Here is a 20,905-nt window from a genome sequence, read left to right as displayed (position 1 = left end):
ATATATTGCTGTAAATCAAGTTAATGTAGAAACATATCACAGGAGTTAAAATGCAGTTTTAAGTAACTGACCTTTTATTTTCTCTCTTTAGGTCTCTCATCATTACTTCAGAGCGTGACAGCAAACACTGCTGTCCCATCAAACAGCACAGCTCCAAGTATTTCGACTCCGGCAGTGGCAAACATCACCAGTCCATTGGACAAAAACGTTCCCATTAATAATTCCAGCACTCAGCCTGTGATGCAAGGGCTGATTAGTTGCTCTCCAAATTCACCTGCATCAGAAGTTTCCTCTGTTTCCTCAGTGAGCTCTGCCCCGGTAAACCATAGTCCTGCCCTGTCCAACACAAGCCTGAAGGCACCTGCCAGCACAAATGTTCTTGAGAGTTCTCTTCGCAATACTGCCTCTTCATCAAGAGGAAGCTTAAGCAGTCAGAAGGCACCTTCCGAGGCAGTTCCAGCTGAACCAGAAGTGCAGCCACCCTCACCATCAAGTCTGGAACTGAAAATTCACAACTTTCTCAAAGTTAACCCAGGCTTTAAGGCTTTAGATCTGAATATCCCTCTCCTGAGTAATTTGGGCTCTAGTGACTCTAAGAGTCTCTTGCAGCCTTCAGATGGAAGTCGTAATCCCAGCAGTACCATACTAGACAACCAGGATGGCACGCCAGTCAGAGATGAGAGAGGTGGAACTCCAACCCAGGATGAAATAATGGACAAACAAGCAACAACAGGCACTATAGATCCAATGTCCTTACTGTCTAAGCTAATCAGTCCACCCTCCTCTTCAACTAGCAGCACAAACTCTCCTCCTCTTTCCATGCCACAAAATATAGATTCGGCTTATTCAGAGATTTCCAGTACAGTGCCTTCATACCAAAGCGATACTTCATATAACCGTGGAAGGGCTTCATTCCCTTCCTCCTACAAATCCTCAGAGGTGTGGGAAGAATCTTCCCCGAACAGAGACTCTCCTCAAGAGCAGTTTTATGCTGGTGAATCCTGTACTGATTTTGATTATGCTGGACCACCGCTTTCTTCAGTTTCCAATTTATTGAAACAACCCCCAAAGTCTATTCTCAAATCAAACAAAGCAACAGATCAGATGCAGAGTCCCAATGAATACCAGTCTATCTCTACCAGTTATAGTCGTCTCAAGTCTGTGTTCTCCAAACCTGTGAAATCCATTCTTAAGAAAAAAGAAACTTATGGCAGTAGGTCAAGCAGTAGCAAAGGCTATAGGGAAGATGATCAGGGAATTGATCTTGAGAACCTTCCTTCAGCAGCTCACAACAATCAGTTCTTTCGCTCAGAATCTAATAATATCATATTACAGCCTTCATTCTCGGATATATCTCGTACAGGACCACTTCAGAAAGCATTTCCTGACCCGGTATGTTCTACCCCTTCCCGACCACCTTCCTCTTTACAAAGTGCTGCAGCTGGTTCTTTTAGCCGCACATCTGCCACCACCATTGATAAAACTGTAACACTGGGCTCTCCAGTCTCTGCTACTTCAACCATTGAGTTCAAGAACATGTTAAAGAATGCCTCGCGTAGACCGACTGATGACAAACCTCTAGAAAGCCCTATTAGTCCTGTACCGTCAGTTGGCTTGAGCGAGAAAGGGAACCTATCAGTCTTTGGACAATCTGGGATTGCAGAGAATGCAGATGGAGAGCAGCATTGCATTGAGACTCGGATATCTACATCAGATTTACCTGAGAACGTAGAGGAGAAAGGAGCCCCCATAGAGACACTAGGTTCCAGTACCCCATCAGCTGGGAGGCTGATGGTTGGAGAGCCTATCCAGACTCTGGATTCCAGCCGAGGGTCAGGTAGAGGCAGTATGAGTCATGGGAGAGGGGGGTCCAGGAGCAGCTGGTTTGAAGCTACTGAAAGCATTTCAGACTTTGATGAAGATTCCTCCTCTCTTGATGTTTCTGATATGACTCAAGGTATCCCTCCCAGTTTTAGAAGTCAGTTTGAAGAACACAGACTCCAGTTCACTGAGACGTCAAGCACCTACAGATCCAACAGTTTTAGCAATCCCTTTGAAAGGCAAACTCAGCAGATTGGACGTCAACCTGGCTCACGACATGACCACATTGGGCCAACACCTGTCTCCAGCCGAGATCACATTGGGCATCCACCTGGGCCTCCTCCAGATCATGTACTTAACCCATGCCCCCCACAAGATCACATTGGGCCTCCTGTTCCTTTGAGGGATATTGGACTGCCACCAGGACCCCCAAGGGATCACATGAGTCTGCCCCCAGGTCCTCCACCTGATCACTTAGGTCCTCCTGTCCCCCCACAGGAACACATGGGTGCCTCATCAAGTTCCCTTCGAGAACATGGTTCATTCCCTGGTTCTTCCCAAGACCACAGTGGGCCACCTCCCAGTTCCTCTGAGAAGATTGGGCCACCAAGGGACCATGTTGGACCACCACCTGGCACCCCTGTTGACCACATTCCCCCACCCTCTGGCCCGCCCCCTGACCACTTTGGTCCTGGTCTACCTCCTGGTCCTCCTCCAAGAGATCATCTTGGACCTCCTCCAGGTCCCCCAGTGCCCCCTCCTGGTCCTCCTCCTCTGGACCACCTTGGACCTCCTCCTGGTCCCCCACCCCGGGATCATATGGTCCCTCCTTTACCCCCCCCTGGACCACCACCAGGCCCTCCTCCCAGAGACCACCTTGGCCCACCACCTCCTGTCCCACTTCCACAGGATCACCTTGTTCCACCTCCTGGCCCCCCTCCAAGAGATCAGTTGGTCCCACCTCCTGTCCCTCCACCACAGGACCTCCTTGGTCCCCTGCCTGGTTCTCCTAGAGACCTCCTTGGCCCATTAGCTGGACCACCTCGAGAACTCCTTGGCTTACTTCCATGTCCTCCAAGAGACTTCCTTAGCTTAACCAACAGGCCCCCCATGCAAAGGTCTTCGAGAGATTACTATGGGCCATCCTTTGGAGCCCAGCAAGACTACAGTGGTCCTGGTAGGTTCTTCCAACGAGGGCCCTTAAGGCCTCGGGAAAGTTTTCAGAGTGGGAAACGACCCAACCTCCATTTTGGAAGTCCCCCTTTTGCCACTGCTCCCAAACGACCATATATGCCTCCAAGGTATTGAAAATGGAAAGCATCTGACAAGGTGAATTTTCTGTACTGGGGATTATGTGAAACTCTTTCATCTCTGACCCTTGATCACTGAGCAGCTTTGTGGTCATAGAGGCAAAGTTCAGCATGGTGCTTTTAGGTCACCTATATGTCTTCTGTGTGCCAGTCTGTTCTCCCTTCTGATTCTTTCACTTGCCTTCTCCAGTGTTGACCTGCTGTGCTAGGTCAAAGGTATGTTATGGTTAACAGTCACTACAGGGTCACTACAAACCCCTGCACGCCAGTGTTCCATCAGGACTTAAGTCGTGCATAGAAAGCTTACTAGGAATGAGACCACCACTTACTTTTATACAAAGTAAAACTTGTATTGTTCCAAAAATCATTATACGGTCTTAGCTGACTGTAGCTTCATCAGACCCTTTCCTACCTTGTTGTTTTTAAATTACACTTTTACTTTTGTACCAGTTTATGTCAGGAAAAAAAAGTGGTTAAATGCAAATGGGAAATGTCTCTGCCATCATTGCAAGTGTTGTCTGATTGGTTGCGTGTAAGCAGTTAACAGTGCACACATCAGAAACTGACAACATACTTATTTTGGCTTTACGTCACAAGTGTCTCATTTAAGGAGACCTACCTGTTGGTGCAGCTGACTCCAGCGGGCAGAGCTGTTAACATTACATTGCCTGCTCTCTGGTGGCCGTAGCTAGTGCCAGTGATAAAAATATTTCCTCACATTATGTAGATGCTTGCATCTATTGGCGTTGGCTCCTGCACAAATTCCACAAAACTTCAGTGCAGGGGGTCCATGTTAAAAACCACCCCTGCTTTTTGCATGCCATTTAATATGTTTCTCCACAGCATCGACAATGGAGTGTCTTCCCTTGGAAGTGCCAGCCAGCGCTGCTCGTTAAGATGCCACGCAGAATATGAGGTGGAATGAGATTTGTAGTGCCCTGGTTGCTTCATCTAATAACTGGCTGAAAACACGACAAGATTTCCACCAATCCAAGCAAGAAGATTAAAATCATAGCAAGGAAGACTGGAAGCTGTGAAGTGTGCAGTGGGCATAGTTCCCTATTTTAGCAGACCACAATGAGATTTATAATGTTTCTAATGACCAGATAGTAAAAGGTTGATACTTGTCATTGGTCCTCAAGAAAAAAGATGGAATAAATGTACCTTAGGCACATAACGAGCTTCTGTTTTTTTACAATAGACTGACCAACCATTGATATTAGGCTACATAAACCTAATTATGTGCAACCTGTTAAGAATTTGATTATTTCTTCTCCTGGATAATTGATTTAGCACAAACTATCCAGTGTTTCTTCTTCCCCCCCCCCCCCCCCATTTAATTCATTCTGTACCAGTCATTGTTTTGTCAAAATGACCTGCTTGTTCTAAAGGAAAGCTTTGTTGAACAATCCTTGTTCACTGTTTATAAATTTAAGGAGCTATAGGGGAAGGGAAGAAAGGAAACAGTGTGCGTGGAAGAAACATGGCGGTGGGCTGTTGGTGCATTGAACTCCCCCCCCCCCCCCCAAGTAATAACTGGAATAGGTTTGAAAAAAGTGACTTTTTTGTGATCAGTCTGTTTCAGAGCTCGTTTTTGCTTAATTCAAGGTGGCTTTGGAGAAATAAAATGAATCGAGGTGGATACTGTGTAACCAGACTTGGTTCCATACAGTCCAGTTTATGCTTATATTGAAGACTGTGTTAGTAGCTAAATTCAGAGATTTTTGAAAGCTTTATATGTGGACATACACATACACACATATTCACACATTTTCTTGGTGGTTACTTTTCAGTTGAAATGTAATATGTATGTAGCAAGAGGAAACAAGCTCTTCTTTCCTGAATTAAAAAGTAAAGATCAAGTTCTCCACTTATTTTTCTTAAAAGTTTGTAACCATTTAGCAAGTGTTATTAATATAACATGGGTTTGGTGCAAAGTGAAGTTTAAGCTGTGAATTCCCTTTTCAGTACAACTACTGATATGTCACCACTTGCCATTGTTCATGTTTATGTTATTTCACTGGAGGAAAGGGGTAACTTTATAGATCCAACATCACTGCACAAAGGAATATATTTCAGTAAATACAATGTCCAATTAACACACTTAAGTTGGGAAAAACTACGAGTGAAAAGTTTGCCTGCTTTTTTCAGAGATAATTCATCTTTTGGAAATGAAATGTAGTTAATAAAAAAGATAGTCTAATTTTCTTGGGGATGACTAAGGATTCAGCATTTTTCTGCAAAGTTATGAGCATTTGTGTACTTGAACATTACATAAGTGGGAGGGATGGTGAAATCTTTTTGAAGATCTGTATAAATCTGCTGTTGTCTGCGTTTGGCTCAATATTGTAGTATTTTTATGCCCTGCCTAATGTACAGATAGAAATTAAAACTGGCATTTAAGGTAGCCTGGTACATCATTTACTGAAGTGCTGTATTTCTAAAGTAAAGGTTGTGAAATTGATTTGTGTTTATCACTTGCATTTGAAAGACGAAGCACCTTATGGGGACATTGTCCATTACTTGACTGGCCTGACTAGCTAATCCTACGTGTGAGTAAAATGTGTAGTCAGGGGAGCATGGGAAGGATGGAGCAAACTGTAATTGCTTGCTTCAGTTGCATATTGCTGAACAGTTATTGAACTGCTCATCATATATGGAAGGACTTAACTTTATACAGCCTGGATACTCGCATGTCATTGTCCTCAACAACAGGAACAGGCTTACCACCGTAAAATGGTAGAGTGAAATCTCATCTAAAAATTAAAAGGCCAGGGCTTGAGATTAATTGCACCTTAAACAAATGTGATGTCACCAGTAGTGTTCATATCCTTGAGAGGGTCTTGCAAGGGTAAATCTGAGAAATATTCTGCATCTTGCACTATGCACTGATAGAATACAGTCTAGTGTGATATTGAGATGAAACCTAAAATCATAAATAATTTTCTGGATTAAAAATAAACATTACTGAGTTTTCATATTTCCACCACTATGAAGAATTGCAAATAGTTGGGTGTAACTAGGTGACAGGGTTCAGTGGAGCCTAATTCCCATTGAATTTCTGTTGGTAGCCAGGTCTTTTCAGGTGATCTGGGTAATGGATTCACCAGAATCATTTTTTTTTTCGGTAAATGAAAACTGCTAATTTAACAAAAGGGCCACTATCATGTGCTTTAAAAGGGGTAATAAATTGTCAGTATTAAAAATGACTGCTTTAGGATACCTGATATTTTAGCTACCTCATCAAATTTCTGTAGACCATGCCAAGGAGAACTAATATTGAACAAATCCCTCCCGTTAAATCTTTTGGTGTTATTTTTTTTTTAACAAAAGGAAGAAAAAGTGTAGTAGACTCAAAAGGTTCTAAGCAGCAATGTGAAGCTGTAATTGAGAGTTCAAATTGTCAGTTTGCCTTCCAAAGCAAATTTTTGGGCTTAATGTATAGAATAGGACTGGGACTTTAAAATTGCTCACTTGCCATTTGCTATTATTAGTTATCTTTGGTTCTACAGGAACAATAAGTTAGGTCTTGCTTTCACACACAAAATGCTGGAGTAACTCAGCAGGTCAGGTAGCATCTATGGAAAAGAGTAAGCAGTCGATATTTCAGTCCTGATGAAGGGTCTTGGCACAAAACATCGACTACTTTTTTCCATTGATGTTGCCTGGCCTGCTGAGTTCCTCCATCATCTTATGCGTGTTGTTTGGATTTCCAGCATCTGAATATTTTTCTGTCTTGGGCCTTGCTTTGTTGGTATCTCACCAGATCCAAGGCTTCCTGTTGGATTTCCCATATTTGGCATGGCTTTGGTCTTGCTAACATTGTGAAGTTTTGTTTCCAACTATTGGAATGAAGTTACTGCTAAAGAAAATTCCATTTCTAATCCTCATAAGATGTAATGAAGAATTTGCCAGCAACACCAAAATGTTTTGCTTATTTGGAGCCATAACTTATTCTTGCGCGTAGGTCTCCCAATTTATAAATTATTTTCACAATTTCCTTCATATTTAAACTACTTTTAGATTAATGCCAATAGGACATCAATAGCATCCAAGATTTCAGCCTGATTGGCTCATAGGATAACAGGACATTTTGTTTCCAAGTATTACTTCCATTTTCATTAGTGAACCTGCAATGGTTCAGTCTATTCTGAATGTATTGAGATGTCTATCGTTCGGAAGTAATATGTTTTTTTTTTGCTATGTTTTCAACATTTCTTTGATCCATGCAAAGGTCTTCACTGACTATGTATTACAAACCTCTATGAAGAAACCAGTTTGATCGTATTTTAATCATTCTTTGATTACATTTTGTCCACTCTGGAACAAAGACTTCCCCACCTTTATTATTTTTGTGGGAAGTTACACATCAATTGTTTGGAAATTACAGTTGTAAACTGTTCAGTCTACATTCAAGAAATGTGCTAAAACTGCAACATAGTTGTCACCTATGATGTCCTCAAAGCTGGGCTCTGACTGATATTTTTATTTTGGGACCCTAAGTTTGGTCTGCCTTAAGAGATTTTGCAGACTTTCTTGTTCTTTCCTATTGGCTGTTGCTTTTGATATAGAATACTTGAGTTGCAACTCATGTTATCCTTCATCTAGAAACTTTGGAAGGACTCTTCTTTCCATTGAGAAACTTTGAAAGCTATCTAGCCAAGCAAACCTTCAGCTTTTGTGTGTGTGTGTGTGAAGATTACAACAAAGTATTCCCTGTATTTCTTGAACCTTCAGTTGGAAAAACGTTTTTTTAAAGGTTCAGCTATTTGCTGAAAGAGGTCCCGCAAGTTGGATTGACATCCAAGACTGACCTGATTCCAGGATTTGTTGTGTGAGTGGAAAGACATTGTGATTTAATTGCTGGGTTTAAAACCTCAGCAAGTTTAAGTCCATTTTTGTCTGAAATTGAAAGTATGCCCATCTTAATACCCCTACAATATGGCCAATTTAATATGCGGACAAGTACTGATGGCATTGTGGCTTTTATTTCACATGGGTTTCTCTTCATGGGTAAATTGATGTTGCAGCTGAGCACCAAAGAAAATGACGATCTATTTACAAATAAATAAATAAACAAAAATGTATAACATACCACTGTAAACAAGTAGAACACTCTGGGAGCACATTTTCATAAATGTATACACATTCCTACATTTTAGTTTGGAAATGTTCTACTGCAACTTAATGCTCCAATAAGTCTGGATTGCTTCTATGCCCAAGCTATTCACTGATGACCTTGTTGGGCTCTCAAGTGTTTTGTGGGAAAAAAAGGTTCTGTTCATTCATATATAGAGTAGCTTCCAATGATCCTACTGATATCTTCAGCGTACTTAAATGCTTGATAAATTTTTCCAGAACGTTGTGGATTGTAGCTCTTGTAGCCAGCAATATTTGATGATTGGTTACAGATTTATTAGGTCACAGTTCTACATTGTCTTATGGGAAGCTAGAAAATGTTCTTGGTCTACATGCTTCCTGGACATAAAATTGAACAAATTCTACCAGGTGTGCAAAGTTGGATGTTCCATTTCTTACAAGGATGAGAAAAGTAAAGATTGTTCACTTTTCTATTATATCCTGTTGCGACTAGAGGTAAACATCCTCTTCTTGGTAAATCTCATGCTGTAACACCAGCTTTCTTTTCCATTCAAACCCCCATCTATATATAAGTTTTGTCCAATCGAAATTTCCAGGGTTTTTTCCATTATTCTGAAGCTGACTTTTTCAAATTTGCATTGTCCATGCTTGCTGAGCTTTGGCCTTGACCTGTTTGAGATTATCTATGTAAGGTATACTCTTTAGCTGGTATCACGGATCAGTGAAGATCCTTGAATTACAACTAGCTGCAAGAAGCACCTACCCATTAGACCATGGCTACACCAGCTCATCATGTTCACTTAACAAGTTTAACCTCAGTAACATTGCTGGTTAGATAAAAATAATTTAGTGCCTGTTTCGTGATTTTTTTTTCTCTGTTAGGCATCTATCAAGGCAGTGAAATTATAAAATGCTGACTCAAAATTGGAAAGTTCTTATTGCATTGTTTCTTTATTCTGGTTTCAAAGTTGATGGTTTTGCACATTTTCTAACATTACTGTTAACCATTGAGTAATTATCTAAAAGGAAATCTGGAAACCAATTTAGAGATATGTCCTTCCTTGGCAGTTCTTTGGATTGAACATGTCTCTTGTTTCTATTGTGGTTTTTGTGAGTTCTGAATCCAGAACTGTGTACAGTCTCTTCCTGCAACATCTCCCACTTTTTTTTTTGAATTTGCTCATAATCTTCATGTGTTGCCTGAAATATTCCACACTATTATTGGCATGAATGTTGACTATATTGTCTCTTAGAGTGGCTGTTCACAGCAAATTGTTACAGTTTCTGCCAATTCATCCAACACAACATGATTTATGGAGCGATGCTCCAGTTACCTTTTGGGGATGATCACTGAAGACAGGATTGATACTGAGATAACTATATGGCAGGCACCATTGTCAGAGGCAAATTTAAAATTAAATGGACCTGTGTGAAAGTCTATTTAGAAATTAAGTGAAACTTAAGTTCATTTGGCTGATAAGCTTACATTTATTTTAAAAGATGATTGCATTGAAACCTTTATTTGTAAAGTTTATTTGAGCATATTTCTTATAGAACCCCAATGAATTGGGATAAAATTTCGCTACATTTTATGCCACTTTCATTTGTTCTTAATTATGGCTTTACCTGATTATCATAGTTACTCAAAAACCTTTCCAACGTGTGTGGTCTTATTTCACATTATAGAAAGATAAGCTGTTTGGCTCTAACTTGCATCAAAGGAAGGGCCAAGAAAGCGGGAGATCAAAGCATTTTAAGTAAATTTGCAATATTTGTTGCTACTTTGTTTTCATTTACACTTCTATGGTTTCCCAATGGCATGAACATTTTCTAGCCCAAAATATTGGAGCATTTCTGTCTCCAAACTACATTGATCTCAGTGCTCTTATTACCTAATTATTTTTATCATTTAAAAAATCTCAAGCTTCAATTATGAGCCTTTATCTTTGAGTTAGAACTATAAAATGATATAGCATTCAATTTTCATAGCTATTTTAAATTCTTAAAGTGCCTTTTAGTGCAGTTGGCACAATTTGATTCTTGTGTATGGCCAACATACCTGGTTTATTGAATGGAATATTGTTGCTATCACGGAAGTTCTTTAGACCATGTGTAGTAATTTGCAGATGTTGGAGCACCTTTTCATGGGTTATATTCTCATGCTCAGGAGGGGAGCTGGTCACACTTTAAATAGTTTTGCTTCTCAGACAGGTCACTGAAACGCCCTTGTGTTTCCTGAGAACAATAATATCAGCAGTATGGTGTGATGATGGTAGTTGACTTTCACATTGCACTGTGTTGATCTTTAAAGACCTACTGAACCCAAGAAACATTGTCTTCACTTACTGCAAGTTATACTTGAGAAGATGAGTATTAATACATACAAATTAGTGAATACTACATCCAATATTTATAAATGTACAAGCAATTAATTTATTTAGAAGCTTCAGAACACCCATTGGAGGGTGATTTGTTGGTTTAAATAATTTGTAGTTTGTTACTCTGTATTTTGGTCTGTGGTATGAAAACTGATATTAGATTTATATACATCTCAGTAACTTGTTGCAAAGACTATTTTTCCCATTCTGTTCACTATACAATTCTTAGAAATCTGGGAAATGCAGATTGCTCTCTGCTGCCATATGGTGGTGAAGAGAAATAGCTTTTGACCAGCAGAAGTACCGAAGGAAACTGGAAGATTTTATAATTTATTTGTATTGGTTTACAATTATTGAAAAATTAAATGAAAATAGATTTGATTTTGAATCTTAGCAGTAAAATTGAGAGGATTAATTGAGAATTTTGTCTCAATTTCTTTTTGATAAATGGTCCATGTACTACATACTTCTTGTGGAAAACAAGCACTTTGGACTATATTGTTACCTACACATCCTCCAGAGAATATCCTTCAATAGGAAAGGTGCTACTAAATTACCTTTAACCAACAGTGCAAACTTGAAACAATTTGGAAAGGCCCATTTAAAATGTGAGCTGCTTGATAATTCAAGAAAATAATTTCACAGGTTGAAGATTAACTAGAAAGGTGCTCTAATGCTTTGCATAGGAAGACTTTATTCTGTCCCACATAAACATCCCTACCCCACTAAATTCTTTCTTAATGTGTACTTTTTAAGTTGTGTTTGACTTCTGGCACACTTTATCACTCCCTCCTGCATTTTCCTGCACAAAGCACGGATGGGCAGATTGCCCTTAGGTCTGGACCACAGTGAGCACGGGTAACCCAGAGAGGAGCTGAGTTAATTCCTGCATCCACGACAACTAAAGTTGTTTAGCCTCTGGTGGCACTGAGATCTCAGATTGAGATTTCCCAAAAAAGACTGTACACCAGAGGTATAGTTTTCATTAAGAATTCCCTGCTTCCTAAGGAAAGCTGACTTTTAATTCTACCAAATTATTTCACCTGATCTGTGGAATGATTATGTTCTAAGAACATAAGCCTTTGGTAGCAATACACTAACATTTAAAATCTATTTGTCCTATTCCAGTAACTTCCGAAAATGCTGTTTTATTGTCTGGATGCTCTGTATGTTAGCTTGTCATGCAACATCCAGGAATATTGACAGTACTGCATAGCCCACGAGCTAAGCTAAAGATACCCTCTCCTGGAACATTATGTATAGCATTCATCACTGGGAATTACCATTATGGGAAGGGTTCAGTGGATCCTGCAGGTAGCTAAATTCCCCTAGTGGGTTCGTTATTACACATATTTTTCATGCAATTTTGTAATCAATTAAGCAATGATTCTATTACAATGTGCAGCCATAGGAACACTTGATAGATAACCTCTTTGCAGTTAAAAAGAAAGAAACAGTTTGAAATTCTTGGTTCTGAGCTTGGTGGCCTCTAAACCAGCATCGGACAAATTATGTGGCTCTGATGTGTTGTTAACCCATAACTTTGGCCAATAAAGGATGAGGAGAGGATTAGAAGGTAGCAGGGAAGTACTGATTGGGCAATCAACTATTGTGTTTCTATGTATTTGTAAATGCACAATGTGAACAATGGAACACTGGTTATTTAAAAGTTGTAATTTAATTTTGGGCTTTCAACAATTCAACAAACTAAATGAAATTTTTTGGTCATCTTTCAAATGCTTGTGAGGTAAGCAATTCCCATGTCTTATCCCTGTTTTCCAGAGGATATTAGGAACCATCCACAGAATCGGAATCAGGTTAATATCACTGGCATAAGTCATGAAATTTCTTCACAACCAAGGACAGTTCCAATGAACTCCAATACCTTACATGTTCCCTCTCCTGGGACCAATTAAATTAGTTAAATTAACATTTGAATGGTGAGATTTTAAGTGAAACCGACATTTCCTATTCTTTATCTCAATTATAGAATTCCTGAGCCTGAGATTAAAATACCACTTTTTAATGCTGCTATTGGTTTATTGGTTGCAATCACAGAGATGGGGTAAAATACTGACATTTATACCGGCTGCTAAACTGTTCTATGTCAATATTGAGAATGATGGTCACAAAAGTAAGATGTAACTGATTTTTGTACTTCCAGAGCAAATTATGATGTACATTCAGAATTTGTAACAATTTTAATTAAAGTTCTGTTACTAGTTGGAATTTGGTGGGGAAAGTACCAACATCTGATTATTCATTTGTGGATAAGCTACCTTGAAAGGACTTGGACTTTTCTTGGCGTGTGTCTTGTGTTGCAGTCACTACTGCATTGCTTAAACCATTACAAAAATTTCTCAAAGAAGATATTGGGAAGTAGTTGTACAAACTGTGAGAGCATCAGTATTAATGTTGGGTCAAAGTAGCTCAGCTCATATTAAAATAAAATTTATTTTTATATTTAAATGAATATATCTGTGTGAATATTCTGTATAACAATTATTTTAATTTGTCAAACTTATACTTTGCTGAAGAAAGAACTCAAAATTGTGTGTCACTTGGCATAATTTAATTCTGCCCAGTAGAAACTGGAAATCCCACCAACTTTCACCCCTATCTTGCTATCTAATAGAAGCAAAGGTTGTTGCCCTCTTGTGGAATGATGCATCACCCAAAGAGGCCTTTCAGCCTTCTGTACCTATGAGAGACCTCCTCCCAATTAGTCCCAACTTTGGCACTCTTTCACCAGAGCCTACAAGTTTTTCCCCTATGCTCATTTACTCAAATCCCTTGACTTGTATAGGTGTGCAGAAGAATGACATTTTACATGCAATCAGATCAAATTGTTATTTTAAAAATCTTATGTAAATAGCATGTTTAAGTTGGTCTAATTGATTTGGTTTCCTCCTAAGCTTGCGAATGGACTAGGGGTGTCAAGCCTTAATTTTTCTGAGGACTGCATTGCTTCCTTGGCTCAGTCTGGTAAGTTAATCTTTCCTTGAGCTTTCATACAGTTCTCTCTGACCACCTGTCATGTGCTTGTAGGCCCTGTCAGCCATTGAGAATCTCAACAAGATCTCATTGAGCTGGATGACACGAGTTAAGGTTAGGGTGGATTACAATTAGGTTTAGAGGCATGAGTTCACATCATGTCATAACAGCTGGGGAAAATAAATGTAGTTAAATCAATATGGAATTTGGTAGGGGAGGGGTTTGAAGCAGAGTAATGGTGAGCTTCACACACACAATGCTGGAGGAGCTCAGCGGTCATAGAGCACCTATGGAAGGAAATGGAACAGTTGATGTTTTGGGCTTCTCCCATCTTCCTTTCCAATCCTGATGAAGGGTGTTGGCCTGAAACACTTACTGTTTATTCTCTCCATTAATGCTGCCTGACCTGCTGAGTTGCTCCAGCATTTTGTGTGTATTGCTGCAGGATTCCAGCGCATGCAGAATCTCTTGTATTTATTATGCTGACCTTAGCTCTAAAGCTACTGGAATGTTATTAAAAGCTGGCCAATTTACTGAGCGTAGAAACCATTTGTCCTTCTGCAGCCAGTCACTGTATATCTTAAGTTTCACAATCCACTGAAGTGGCCTAGGCAACCCCAACTCAGTAAAAGATGGGAGGCAAATGCTGTCCTTGCAAATACTATTCACCAGAATATTCCTTCAAGTGTCTTTATTCACAATTTCTAGCTGGAGATGGTACTCGGGAAGGGAAGCTGCTGAACATTCAGAGTTTGGATGGGATGCTCTTACTGGTTTCAATGGTAGCTCAATGATGATGGGTTGGGCTCAGAGGACCATTAAGGGTGGCTGCTGCATTGAGATTTGAAAGCTTTAACCCATGGAGACGCAAAAGAGTGCAGATGCTGGAGTCTGGAGCAACACACAATCTGCAGGAGGGGTCTGGTGGGTCAGGCAGTGTCTGTGAAGGGAGACATTAAATCTCTCTCTCTCATGCTTCTCTGTCATGAGAGAGAGATTTAACAATGTGATTCTTCTCTAGGGGCTGCCTGACCTGCTGAGCAATTCCAACATTGTCTATTCTTCCATTTCAGTCTTCATCAGTAGATTTTTTGCTTATCAATATTATTTATTTTTGTTGTTAGATTTTACACACAGTTAAAATGTTCTTGCTCTAAATTTCCTTTACACAGCTACTCAGAGACTTCCTCTGCAGAACTCGTCAATCACTACATGCTGAAAGATGGAGGGGCAGGATCAATGGTGTGCAGATTTCTCACAGGTAACTGAAGATGCCCAGGTGGGCTGTTACAGAACTAAAGTGGCCTGTAAGGTGAATGCAGTCAATCCTGTCCACTGGATCTGAATTTCTGCAAGCGAGATGTTTAGTTTCAGAACCTGGGGACAAATTGCCCAAATACAGCAGCTTTCTTCCAATTAAAATTTAACTCTTAGGATATGGGTATTGCTGTCAAGGAGAGTGATTTTATCAAACTCTAAACTTCTGTGGTGTACACTGGTGCAGATACTTCCAAAGTGTGTGGCAGGGTGCTGTGAGCTGATGAAGCTGCTCTCTGTATTCCAGTGGCCGTGGAATGGGGCAGTTAGAGGGCATCACAATGTTTTCATTGTACAATCCAGGTGGCAATTATAGAGCTAGGGAGTGATCCCAGTGGCTCAGCAGATCAGAATCAGATTTATTGTCACTGGCATATGTCATGAAGTTTGTTTTGTGGCAGCAGTATAGTGAGTGCAAGACATTTTAAAAAAACTCAAGTTATGAAATCAATAGTGCAAACTTATTTCTGTACAACTACGAGTCAAATAAATATTTCCACTCTCACTCGGAGGTGAAGTTAACCTGTATATTTACTTTGCAGAGAGACCAACAAATCAATGTGCATGTGTAAGTTATTGGTCAAAAATTAATGCTAAGGGGAGTCAATGTACTAAAATAAATAGATCCATACATTACACTCCCCCCCCCTTTAGATTAATATAAAACTGTGTATTTAATAAAACATTCAATTTCCCTTTAACAGACCATACTCAAATATACATGCTTTCACAATAACAGTCCATAACTAACCACTATACTAAAGGTTTAGTTTTTTGAGTGGCACTCTATTTCTTTCAAGATAGCACCTCTGGACGTGTGGAGTGACATCATGTTTGGCCGGCGTCTTGTCAAAGACAACTTTCTCTTTTGCAGGTGTCATGTTGCTGTTGGTGACGTGATCATCACTGAGAGGCAAGTCTGAAGGCTTCAATGTATCCGTCTTATTGGATGCAATTGATTCAGGTGTATTTTTTGGCTGAGCATCCAGTATCTGGTCCTCATGATGTCTCCGTGTCTGATCTCCAACATCCACTGTATTCATCAGTGGTCCAGTTCTTGTAGCAATCCTACTGGGTGTCCACTTGGCTTCTTGGTAATCACATGCTAGGACTTCCTGTCCAACCTCGAAGCTTCTTGCTGGTTTACTTGACAACTAGCTGAACTGTTATTTCTGCATTTCCCTCCATAGATCATGGTTCAGAAGGTCTATACAAAATATCAAATTCCTGTTCGTGTACAGCATTGCAAGTGTTTGATTTGACGTTGCGTGAACAGAGTTCCAAAACACAAAAAGGAAGCTGTCCACATTGTGCTTTAGAGAAATGTCCTCCTTGACCATCGCTTTAATGGACTTCTTGAAGGTTTGTATAAATCTTTCAGCTAACACATTCATTGCTGGGTGGTGAAGAAAGGACTTGAAATGTTTGATGCCATTTTTCTTCATGAATAGTATGAACTTTTCTGATGTGTATTGTGGTCCGTTGTCACTCACAATTTGTTCTGGTAAGCCATTTCTGGAGAAGATAGTTCTTAGGGTAGTAGCAGTCTTTTTTGATGTGGTTCTCTTCATTAGTATGACCACGGGCTACTTCAAATGAACATCCACAGCAATCAGAAACATGGAGCTCATGAATGGCCCAGCAAAGTCAATATACCCTCTTTGCCATGGTGAGGACGTCCCCTCCCATGAGTGTAATGTTGCTTTTTGAACTTGGTAACATCCTGAATAGATTATGGTCAAGTCTTCAATCTGTCCATCTTTTCCTGACCACCACATGTAGCTCCAGATGAGATTCTTCATCTTGACTGTACACAGGTGTCTATCATGCAGATTCTGTAATACTCTGGTGCACAGTTTAGAAGGAACCACAACATGAGATCCACAGATCAGTGTTCTTTGACATACAGACAATTGGTCTCGTCTCACTAAGAACTCTGGAAACATAGGATTACCATGAGCTGGCCATCCTTGCATGGTGATATTATAGATTTTTGACAATGTCGGGATATTTCTTGTTTCCCTTTGTATTTCAGAACTTGTTAGTGGCAGCTGGTCCACCCGTGCTGTGCAACGCTCTGGTCACAGAACGAAGTCTTATTCAGTTGTCAACAGTGGAAGATGTGACAAGCTGTCAGCAATGCTGTGTAGTTGGTACCCTTGAACTCTGTCATAAGAATGTGCTCCCAGGAAAAGTGCCCAACATTGTAACCAGGCAGTCAATATCACTGGGATTCCCTTCCTGGGATTGAAAATAGACATGAGAGACTGGTGGTCTATCACTAGCATAAATTTTTGTCTGTAGAGGAAGCGGTGGAACTTCTTTACTCCCCATACTAGACTAAGGGCCTCTCGGTAAATCTGTGCATAGTTGCGTTCTGCGCTCATGGGTGATCTTGAAGCGAATGCAATCTGATGTTCAGGTCCACCTTTCATTGTGTGTGAGAAAATGGCACCAATACCATAAGGGGAAGCATCACATACCAGTCTGATGGACAGAGAAGTGTCATAATGGGTGAGCAGCTCTCTCGATGTTACTAGTCCCTTTGTTTCCTTGAATGGTCTTTCACATCTGTCTATTCACTCCCAGTTTGATCCTGTCTGCAACAGAGCATTCAATGGGTGCAGCACTGTAGCAATTTTTGAGAGAAATCTGTGGTGGTAATTTACAAAGCCCAAGTATGACCTGAGTTGTGACACATTTTTTGGTTTGGGAGCCTGTAGCTCTGCTTCAGTCTTCTCTTGTGACTTATGTAAGCCATACTTGTCAGTGACATGTCCACGATATGAGATTTCATTCTTGAAAAACTCACATTTGTATCTCTTTGCGCATAGACCATACTCACTCTGCCTGGTAGGCACTTTACCAAGGTTCTGGAGGTGCTCTTCATCATTCTTGCCAGCCACAACGATGTCATCGAGGTAACATTGTGTTCCTGGGATATCTTCAAGCACCTGTCCATTGCTCTTTGCCAAAATGCTGGAACTGAAGTGATGCCAAAGAAAAGAGACAATTATATGGAACAGTCCTTTGTGAGTGTTGATAGTGAGGAATTTCCTGCTTGACGACTCAATCTCCATCTGCAGATAGGCTTGTGACAAGTCAACCTTTGAAAACCTGTCCCGCCTGCTGAAAACACAAAAATGTGTTCTGTTTGCAGCAAGGGATACTGGACAGTACACAACACAGGGTTGATGCTCACTATGAAGTCCCTGCATATGTGAACATCTCTGTCCTTTCTTGATCACCAGGATGATGTGTGTGGCCCAATTGCTCCTCTCAACTTTGGAGGCAATGCCAGATGCGTCCAAGCTCTGAAGTTCAGCATTCACTTTAGGACATAGTGCATAAGGCACTGGATGTGTGTAATAGAATCTTGGTGTTGCTGCTTCATCCAGTTCAATTCTGGCTTTCATGCCTTTGAGTTTACCAATACTCTTCTCAAACACCTTCGTATTAGCATTAAGCAGCTGTGACAGTCTCTGGTTAGGGCTGCCATTTGGATTGCAGTTGTCTGTTAATAACACGTTGAGAGCTTTGATTGTGCACCAGTCTAGCTGGATTTTTCTCAATCATTCACGTCCAAAAATGTGCTGGCCCTCCACTTTTAAACACAAAGCTCTAACTGCTGTGTTTTGCCTCCATACATCACATTCACTTTCAGTTTGCCATTGGGAGACTCTGTTTTGCTTGTGAGGTCTTTAACGTTACTGAAATCTTTTCTAATTGTAGCTTAGAAAACCCATCTATTGTAATTAGCATCTGAATTATAGATGAAGTTAACCCTGTATCCAGTTCCATTTACAGCTTTACACCAGGCACATCTGTTGTGATCCATATGATTTTGTGATCTGCTTCAGTAATGCTATACAGCTTACCTTTGTCAGATTCTGTGTTGTCTGATTCAGTTTCACATTCAGTCACTTTATGCACTTATTTAGTTTGTGTTTGAAAACTTTCACCTTTTTTTCCCTCTTTGGTTGTGCTTTTTGTCTGACTTGAACTCTCTGTGATATTGTCTTTGAACCAAGAACTTTTTCTTTGAACCAACATTCATCTGCATCATGGGAGGATTTGCCACATCAATAACATTTTTGGCTTTTTGCACCATTTAGGTATATTTTGTGTGTTTCACATTTTAATCACTTTCTGTAGTTCTGTTACATCCTTTGCTGCAGTCTCTAATGATATTGCAATAGTCAATGCCTGTTCTAAGGTCAGGTCTCTGTATGACAGTTGCCTTTTTTGAGTGCTTTGACTGTGCATGTCACATACAAGCCTGTCCCTTAATGCATCAAAAAGTCCATCTCTAAAGTCACAGTATTTGGATAGTTTGTGCAGTTCTACAATGTATTCAGAAATGCTTTCATACATCTCCTATCACCTTGCATTTATTTCTCCTCCTTCTCCCCCACCTTCTAACTGACTCCTCATATTTTCTTTTCCAGTCCTGCTGAAGGGTCTTGACCTGAAATGTCAACTGTACTCTTTTCCTGCTGAGTTCCTCTAGCATTTTGGGTGTAATGGTTGGATTTCCAGCATCTGCATATTTTCTCTTGTTTATGCTTTCATCCTTTGACTGGTTCCTTCTGTGAAATCCAGATCTCTCAGCTATTACTAGTGGTTTTGGGCTGAACTTATTTTGAAAAATTGCAACAATTTTGTTGAATGTCTTTCTTGCTGGCTTTTCAGGAGTTGCATAGAGCTTGTACTAGCATCCAGTAAGCTAATTAGTGTGGAGACTTTATTTACCTTATCCACATCATTAGCATTACAATATTGTTCAACTCTCTTGATAAACAAATTCCAGTCCTCATTAGCACCATTAAATTTGTCAGCATTCCTGACTAAGGCCATCGTCATGTTACTTTTACTTTAGCTTTGCTAGTTCTGTGTGTTTGACTGTGTACGGTGCTTTGTTACTCACATGCCCTTTTCTATCATCCATGGCCACCTTCTCCATACTGTTTAGCTCTTTCCTCTCATTGTGTGTGTCTCTCTCCCTACCTCTAAATTCTGTAACTATCAGTGCAGTTAGTGATATTTGCTGACATTCAGGTTCATACCTGTGGTCAATTTGTTGTGGCTGTACAACTACATATCAAATAAATAAAAGCACGCACTTGGAGGTGAAATTAATATGTATATTCACTTTGCAGAGAGAGCAACAAATCAATGCACATGCATGTTATCAGTCAGTTAATGCTAAAAGAAATGGATACATATATTACACAAATGACAAATAACAGGGTAGTTGTAGTGCATTTAATATTTCAGTGATATTTAGGTAATATAAATATATTGTTTGATTAAACATTCTTTGTTTACATAATTAGGGGTTATATGTAAGAAGTATGTGAATAGCATATGTCATATGTGAGCGCTTCACTAAAGAAACGAGGTAGACCTGCATCCTCTTGGCTTTTGTGTTTTCTTTCAATTAGTCTTTGGATTTACAAAACATAACTGTGGCGATGAGCAAGTTTAAAAACTAACCTGAGATGACCTGTTGAAGTGCAGCATTTTTTTTATTTCGAAGGGGAGCATTTATATACTTTAAAAAAGGCAGAAAATATGCAAAATTAACAAGTAACGTGTATGGCCACAGGTTCATAAACAGTGAGTATCAGATGATATTAATAACAAATTTTTAAAAAGCAGAAATAGCTGGCTGATTGGAAAGATATAAATATTTAATTGCATAACAGATACCTGGATGATGTGTACTGAATGAATCGAGCAGTATTTTAAGCAATTGAAATAGCCAATAAGAAACGAGTGGCAGTGTTACTGAGTTCAATAGGTGGAAAAGCATACTGTTTTCCTATAAGTTTAATTGCTCCAGCCAGGGTGGCCAAGGTAAACTTTACTGATATTGTGACGTATTGCAGGAACATTTATAATCAAAACCGTTGTTAATTGCAGAATGCTTTAGGTTTCATAACTGGAATCAAAAGGAAGGGGAATCTGTTTTGGCTTACATGG

At 39.9% G+C, this 20,905-nt stretch overlaps 2 protein-coding genes across 5 annotated transcripts in view; both read left to right on the top strand.

Annotated features, from left to right (window-relative positions):
- Positions 1–13,082, top strand: part of LOC132399665 (regulation of nuclear pre-mRNA domain-containing protein 2-like) — a 97,757-nt gene extending 84,675 nt beyond the window's left edge. For all 3 annotated transcript variants that reach the window (XM_059980303.1, XM_059980301.1, XM_059980302.1), the window contains exon 10: positions 92–13,082. In XM_059980303.1, the coding sequence (XP_059836286.1) occupies positions 92–3,129 (3,038 nt within the window). In that variant the 3' untranslated portion in view covers positions 3,130–13,082. The remainder of the gene's footprint in view (positions 1–91) is intronic.
- Positions 13,083–13,226: 144 nt separating this feature from the next.
- Positions 13,227–20,905, top strand: part of LOC132399666 (threonine--tRNA ligase 1, cytoplasmic-like) — a 101,379-nt gene continuing 93,700 nt past the window's right edge. The window contains exons 1-2 of one of the 2 annotated variants that reach the window (XM_059980306.1): positions 13,227–13,594; positions 14,776–14,864. In XM_059980306.1, coding sequence (XP_059836289.1) covers positions 14,826–14,864 — 39 coding nt within the window. In that variant the 5' untranslated portion in view covers positions 13,227–13,594; positions 14,776–14,825. Of the gene's footprint in view, positions 13,595–14,775; positions 14,865–16,110; positions 16,283–20,905 lie in introns of those variants that run through there. The other variant, XM_059980307.1, reaches the window with a different exon arrangement.

The sequence above is a fragment of the Hypanus sabinus genome, chromosome 9, assembly GCF_030144855.1.
Source record: "Hypanus sabinus isolate sHypSab1 chromosome 9, sHypSab1.hap1, whole genome shotgun sequence".
Classification (NCBI taxonomy): Eukaryota; Metazoa; Chordata; class Chondrichthyes; order Myliobatiformes; family Dasyatidae; genus Hypanus; species Hypanus sabinus.
The sequence above is the reverse complement of the archived record's forward strand: the minus strand, read 5'-3'. Positions and strand labels throughout refer to the sequence as shown.